Here is a 7,940-nt window from a genome sequence, read left to right as displayed (position 1 = left end):
ATATGAACTTTAGAAACCAAATTTTCAAATGGGATTTATTTCTGTGATGCCATAGAACTTGGAGAAATGTCACATTTATTCAAAGAGTTGTTACTTAGAAGTGTTTTGACCATGAAAAGTTAACAACAAAATGAAAAAGGCCAAGAATAGCATGATTTAAAGAATGCCAATTTGTAACCCAGGGGACAGGTATTTGCATACTAATTGTAATGTTCCTGCTGTCACATTACCTTCAGCTTGAAGATCAGTCAGAAAGAGAAATTCCGCATCATCTGTGACAGTCAGACAGTGGAACGAAAAATGCCAGTGAAGTGAGTTGCTGTTTAAAGCTATTTTTATTTCAGAAGATGTACAAATGAAGCGCTTGAGTCTTCATTAGTCTGGATGTTTGGTTTCCTTCATTTATGAGAAATATACTAATTGTCTTTCTTTCTGATTTATTTTTTTCTCCTTTCTCTGTTGATTTCTTCTTCTTTTCTAAAATATGTCAGCAATACTCAGTTTCCTCTTACAGTTTGTACTTGCTAAGGTGAATAGAGGTTATGAAGTGGTGAAAGATCTCTGGGCACCCGTTAAGTGATGCTTTTCAAAATTATTAAGTGAGTTATATACATGAGATATATATAATCTTTGCACAAATTCTTTGTTATCACAATATTTACTGAGGAACTTTAAAACGGATATTAAATGCCAAGTCAGAAAGCAGCTGTCACTTCCTTGAGCACATGGACTCCTAGCTTGAATTTTCCTTTCTCCAGCACACAGCTAATTGAGTGTGAACAGCTAAGTTGTTGGATTCCACATTTTTTAATGCAATACAACTGGTTCTAGCTGGCAAATTAGCAAGGTAACCGGTGGCTTTCATGTAGTTCCCATCTGGCCTGGCTCTTCTCTGGACACATAATACCAGTACTGCTGGCCTTGATGGCACTTGCTTAATGAAGAAAACAGAATGGAAATCATCCAAAACCCTGTGAAATACTAAGTGCAATTTTGGCTTCAGATACATGCTGGATTTTCATGGCAAATCAGACACCCCAAAAAGTTACACTGATTATGTGTAACACTTTCACAGGAAATTAAAAATTTACAAAATGAGAAAAGTCAGACAAACTCTTTATTAGAGCTACAATAGAAATCCAAATAAAAGGGGAGGGGGGCAAGAAATGGAGTGAGCAAATTGTCCATTTACTTAAGATAACACATGTACGTAAATGTCAGCCAATTCAATACAGTTCAAACCAGCCACCCTCTTTTTTTCCATGTTTTATTTAATGGATTTGTCTCTTAATACATAAAAAAAAATGTGCTCTAATTATATTTTTTAAATATAAAATCAAATTTTCACTGACAGCTAACATAGGAAATATTCTATTTTTATTTGATAACATCCAAGATTTAAGGATCTCTGCCTTCTGAAAGCTTACACTTTCTATTGAGAAACCAGTTACTGCAATTTACCTCTTATTTGGAGGAATTATCTGTGTAAAGTGTGATATATCTCAATTACAGAAAACTTACTTTAAATTATTTACTATAAATATTCCTAAACATGAATAAAACACAAATATATCCATATTGACTCATCTGTTTTAGGAAGACGTATAGAAAGAGTTTGAGTTACAAGCAGATACACTGATGTTTGAATACTACCTCTGCCAATTAATATATGTGTGATATTGTACCAGTTATCAGCAACTTGAGCATCTTTACTCATTAATATCATGGAAACAGTACAGATTTTGCCATTTTCAAGATTAAATGAGGTAAAGTATATGAACTTCTTAGCACATGTAGTATGTTCTGGAACCATTCAATACATTGTTGTGCATTGTAATGCTATTATAAACATTTTTTTCAATTTATTCATATCCAGTAATAATTTTATACTCCCACAGAATTATGAATACATTAGAAATCCAAAATCGAAAAATTTTGAAGGAAATTAGCAAACATTATTCCTTAAATTGGAAACCCTGGTGGCATAGTGGTTTGAGTGCTACGGCTGCTAACCAAAGGGTCAGCAGTTCAAATCCTCCAGGCACTCCTTGGAAACTCTATGGGGCAGTGCTACTCTGTCCTATAGGATCCCTGTGAGTTGGAATCGACTTGACAGCACTGGGTTTGGTTTGGCATTTTTGTTTTATTCCTTAAAATATTTGCATTTCAACTCATTTCTGAAAAGCAAATAGTGCATTACTATCAACCCTTTCAGCATATCAAATAAAATTAAATCTTCTGGGTGACAAATAGGTTAGAAAGTAGTTACCTGAGAGCCTCCAAGCATTATCACATACCGGCTGGGGTATTCCATCAGAGAGTCAAAGGCAACTTTTTCCCTTTACAGCAATGTCAGAATTTTGTGGACCTTAATTAACACTAATTTTTTTTTATTCTGGTATCTCTAATTCTGTTATTTAAAATATTTTATATTGTATCTATATCTATAGAATATCAATAATATTCTAATATTTCTCTTTAATTCAAGCCATTAGGAATTTTTCTTTTTTCTTTGGTTCCACACTACCTCCCAGATTTGGGTTTCCTTTTTTTTCTTCTGTTTTTACTCTCTTACTACATTAATGAATGTAATATAAATATAAATAGCTGTCATTTTATTGAACACTTCCAGTCCACACAGACCCTTCTGCTTTTGCACTAGCCCAAACCTGGCTGTCTGTAAAGGACATGACTAGTTCTAAAGACTTTGTCCCAGTTATCTGGTGCTGTTATAACAGAGATACCACAAACTGGTGGCTTTAACAAGCAGAAATTTATTTTTTCACAGTCTAGGAGGCTAGAAGTCCGAATTCAGGGCGCTGGCTCTAGAGGAAGCCTTTCTCTCTCTGTTGGCTCTAGGGAAAGGTCCTTTCTCTTTTTAGTTTCCGTTTCTTGGTTGTTTGGTGATCTCATGTGGCTTGGCATCTATCTTCCTTCAACTCTGCTTGCTTCTCTGCTCTTTTATATCTCAAAAGGGATTGACTTCAGACATATCTTGTGATAATACTGCCTTATTAATATAACAAAGAACAGTCATTCCCCAAATGGAATTATAACCACTATAGGGGTTAGGATCTGCAACACATATTTTTTGTGGAGCAAAATTCAATCCATAACAGCATTTTAGAATGAATGCTGTCCGTTTCTTTTACTTCACAGACCTCAGGGTTGAGAGTGAGGTTGATGGTCCATCACTTCCAATTGATGTTTTCCAATCACTTTTACGCTACCTGGCCCAAAACGCCCTAGGACCTTGAAGCTCATGCCATTCAGCTATACCCATCTCTAATCCTCTCATCACTGTCATCTGCCAGTATCTTGAAAATCACTGTCCCTCTTCCACTGCAGCTTTTTATTTCAACACCCTGCTAACTGGCCAAACTGCAATCTACCAACAGAGACATTTGTAAAGCAAGTACATTTTAAGTGGTCATATTATAATTTTAGCACTATTTTCTGATAGAATTTCTGCTAGACCTGATATCGTATGAAATACACCATAAGTTTATTCATATAACATGTTTTATAGTGCATAAAACTCTTAATGTAAAATTAAATCTCAGGTTAGGTTCTATCCCCCATATTCGAAAGACATGAACTAAACAACACAAATCATTTAAAGTGCTCATTTGGAAAAACCAAAAAAAAAAAAAAAAGCCTATTTCAAAATAGTTTTACAGATAATCTTGTGTTCCGAAGATTAAGTAAATCAAGGGAGAAAGGAAAATCAGCTGTCCAAAACTGAGAAAGGAAATTTGAGATAGGAAAGAAATGTAAGTGATGGAACATAGCAAAATGAGTTGCCAGCACAGAGCCACGTCTATGCATCTTCTACAAGGACAATCGCTATTATCTGAAAATACAACAAAAGTTGCAACAACAGAAGGGAGCACAATCCTTCATCTTAAGAAATCCTAGAACTCCAACAAATTACAGAAAGTCAGAAGATATGAAAGATTAGAGATTGCTTCACACTAGCATACTTAATGTTAATCACTTTAATATACAAATACAAAATTAAAAAAGGGAAGATATTAGATTCTGTTTTATTAACAAAAATTTTAATAAATCTTAAATTTAAACCAGTTGCCGTCAAGTCAGTTCCAACTCACAGTGGCCCTGTAGGACAGAATAGAACTCCCCCATAGAGTTTCCAAGGAGCAGCTGGTAGATTCAAACTGTCGACCTTTTGGTTAGCAGCCGAATGCTAAATTACTGTACCACCAGGGCTCCAACCTTAAATTAGATCATTCTTTTCTACAGTTGTACACTACCCCTATATAATCCACTATGTTTGTTTCCTGGCAGCAGGTGCTTTCTATGAATGGGGGCTAATTTCATCAGAATCTTTGTTACACGGAACAATGTATGATATATTTGCATCTCAGAAATTCGTATCTTAAACCTGATTTATTATTTCTGCATTAAGACCCCCAAAGTATACTTTCTTCAGAATACTTAAGCCTATAAATTTCTGACTGCTTTGTAAAAGATATTACTCTGCCCTGACAGATGCCTAAATTTCAATAAATTATCCCAGAACCAGAAGTATACTAGTTTAAAGAGAAATAAAGTTTACCTCAGAGTAGGGGAAGAATCCTCAAAATACTGGGGACAGACATTTTCAAAACCATCACGTTAGAAATTCATCAATTTTTTTCAAGCTTTCTTGAGATGCAAAAATAGAGTAATGCCACATAGAGTAACAATAGTATATTCATTGTTGAGAAGATAAACTTACTGCTCAAAAGAACAATGATCAATAGCTCTTGTCCCTTCATTAGTGCTCAAGATTTTTCAAATATCGTTAGCACTGTCAGCTAGATTAATAAACAAGTTGCTGATCTGAATTATATCACACTCTGTGTTGCTGTAGCTGGCCACTGTAGGAAAACATAATTTTTGCTGACCTTTGTGTGGTTTGATTGATAGTGCAAAGCTCGTTTAAATGATATAATTCAACAAAAACACATGATCAACTATTACTATAGATCATAAGAGAAAAAGATCACAATGCTATTGTCAAGGGTAGATGTTGTTTCAACAGGTCACCATCCTCAGAAGCAATGGCGTGGTCAGAAAACATGGACACGCTTTTAGCCAACCAAGGTAAGATCCAACTAACAATAGGTTTAATATAATAGTTAAATGTTAGTAATTAAATTACAAAAGTTGTAGGCATATTGTAAGGTATGAGTTTGATCAGATATTTGAAGTATAAGATTCCCAGTAGTCTCATAAATCTATACAGGCCCAGAGCCTAAATGGAATTAGTTTGGGCCTAAAATAAGACAAAATTATAGAAATTCCAAACGTTAAAAGAAAAAGAAATTTCCAAATATCAGATGAGAAGTCTACCATTTCCTAGATGCATATAATTACTAACTTCAGTATGATTTGAAAGCAACATAAACTATTGAAAAGTTGAAAATTTAAATAAATCACTTGTTTCGTGTCTTGTATCCTGAAATAAAGGGTTTTTAAAATATTTATTTCAACTGAGTAAAACTTAATTTTAGTGAATACAAAATAAAATGTATATGTAACCCTTTTTTATGTATATATACTTAAAATGATGGCACAATAAAGGAATTTTGGTTAATTATAAATAAAAATCTCAGGATTTTATACAAAATAATTATACACAAATGTTGTTGTTGTTAATTGCCATCAAGTCAATTCCAATCCAAGGCAACCAACCCCATGTGTGCAAAGCAGAACTGCTCTACAGGGTTTTCAAGGTTGTCACCTTTTGGAAGCAGATTGCCAGGCCTGTCTGCTGAGGCATCTCTGGGTAGGTTTGAATCACCAAGCTTTTGGCTAGTAGGGGAGCATTTAGCCATTTCAGGTCCCCAATTATACATAAATAATCATTTACAATTTTATCTAGATCTTTTGTTATGTTATAAATAATCCTACTTTGCACCAGTTCTATTTCATGTGCGGAAGCAGGAGGGGACATTACATAGAAATATACAGAAAAAATGTTATTCAAAATGTAGTATTGTTTGCACAACAAAAAGGTCCCTGGGTGGCACAAATGGTTTGCACTCGGCTACTAACCTAAAGGATGGCAGTTGGAACCCACTTAGTAGCACTGCAGAAGAAAGGCCTAGCAATCTGCTTCCATAAAGACTACAGCCAAGAAAACCCTACAAAACAGTTCTGCTTTGTAACACATGGGGTCTCCGTGAGTCAGAATCAACTCAATGGTTATTTTTTTTTTCATTGTTTTCACTAATGTCATTTTCATTTTAATTCACAAAGCAAAAAATATATACATATATTAGAAAAGTTTAAAACACCGTAAAGCTGAATAAGTCTTCAGAGTTGTTATTTATGTGTAAAGTTAGGTTGAACTAAATGAAATTAAATACTATGATTGTTTGATTTTTAGATGACTAATTCCTAAAGCACAGACATAAAAAAATCCACAGAACTCCCAGAACCCACTTAAGGACATGTATGGAAGACATCAAGGATAGGGGATTGCATTTTTATATAAGTTTTGAATAGCGTCTCTTTTTTTCTTAAGTGTATGTCTACCTACTGGGACCAGTCAGATTTGCTAGGGCCTCATGAAAGTGTCTCTGCAGGTTGTGACTTGGCTGGCTCTGGGGTCCAGGAGTTCTCCATGGCAGCACCACAGAGCTAGTGTGGAGGATGCTAAGATGGAGTCAAATGCTCCATCTTCATACCTCCTGGAACTTGATATTACATACCCACATAGCATAGAAAAGTCATAGATTCATCCAACCAGTTCTTCGCTTTTGCTTTTTATTATACCAGGGAAAAGACTACTATGTCTTTTAATGCTCTAGACAGTCAACTCACTAAATTGCCTAATTTTTTTGTGGACTTGAGGATATGCCTTGCATCATGTACTGGGCAGGAGCATTAGTGTAGTTTTCACCAAATGCTGACTCATTGCATTTAACCTGCTGCCATTCCGCACTGTAGAGACTGCCCTCAGATAATGTGATTTTCATTGTACGTAGGATATTATTCCAAAATCACTTGGCTTCTTTTGACCTTCCATATTGTATAAAAGAATAGCTCAGTAAAACATTATGTCCAAGCAGAGATAACTAACTCTGGCTTTAGCTGTTTATTCTATTCCATTGTGCCCTAAACCAAGTGATAAGAGGAAGGAGGAAGAAGATAATTGTCAGTTCAAATTAGCCCTTCATTAAAACTGTAGGATGGGAGAAATGATCATTGTTTATTAATCTCTAACTTCCCATCACTCTGAGATGCATTTAGATAATCCTCACGGGCTCAAAAACTTCATACACTTTAATAACACACATCAAAATATTGCCAATTATGAATCTACAATATTTTTTCAGTATTATTAAAGTATAATTTATTCTGTACCTACAATAGATTTTTAACATAAATTCTGTTTAGAATGCCAAATTTGTCATTATTTGGACCAAATACAGGGCAAATTCTAATTTAATGTTATAAAGGAGATTTTTTATAACCTAAATTTATATCACAGAATCTTCTTGGATGCATTTTTAAAATGAAAAAAAAAAAAACTGTGAATAATTGCGTTTATATATAGTGCTCACATAATGAATGACATCCACACTCTCAAATGTTTCTCCTGAGAATTTTAGCTGTTACTCGATAATCTTTTGCAATGACTTTCTATTTTATCTCTATTTCAAAAAAACTGGAATAAAAAAAATTGTTGGATTCATTTTAAATCCAGTGTTTTTGAACACTTTAATCTTGCTCCAAGAGGTTCCTTGCTAAATTTCATTTTTTTCTTCCTACCTACATCAACCCTCCATCAACTAACTTAGGCTCCTTCTCCAAAAACTTTTATATTTTATTGTTCTCTAGTCAACTTTTTTCTGGTCTCCTAATAATCCATAAACTTATTTTTCTGCTTCTTTGGAAATGGAAGAATTAACTCTCTGCGCCTACAG

General features: G+C 34.3%; 1 protein-coding gene across 1 annotated transcript in view; it reads left to right on the top strand.

The window, feature by feature from the left end:
• The first annotated feature begins 300 nt into the window (after positions 1 to 300).
• RGS21 (regulator of G protein signaling 21) overlaps positions 301 to 7,940 on the top strand; it is a 30,857-nt gene continuing 23,217 nt past the window's right edge. Inside the window, exons 1-2 of the mRNA XM_003410833.3 lie at positions 301 to 311; positions 5,033 to 5,109. Of these exons, the coding sequence (XP_003410881.1) occupies positions 301 to 311; positions 5,033 to 5,109 (88 nt within the window). The remainder of the gene's footprint in view (positions 312 to 5,032; positions 5,110 to 7,940) is intronic.

Source organism: Loxodonta africana, chromosome 25 (assembly GCF_030014295.1).
Source record: "Loxodonta africana isolate mLoxAfr1 chromosome 25, mLoxAfr1.hap2, whole genome shotgun sequence".
NCBI classification, from domain to species: Eukaryota; Metazoa; Chordata; class Mammalia; order Proboscidea; family Elephantidae; genus Loxodonta; species Loxodonta africana.
This window is presented reverse-complemented; position numbering and strand designations above follow the sequence as displayed.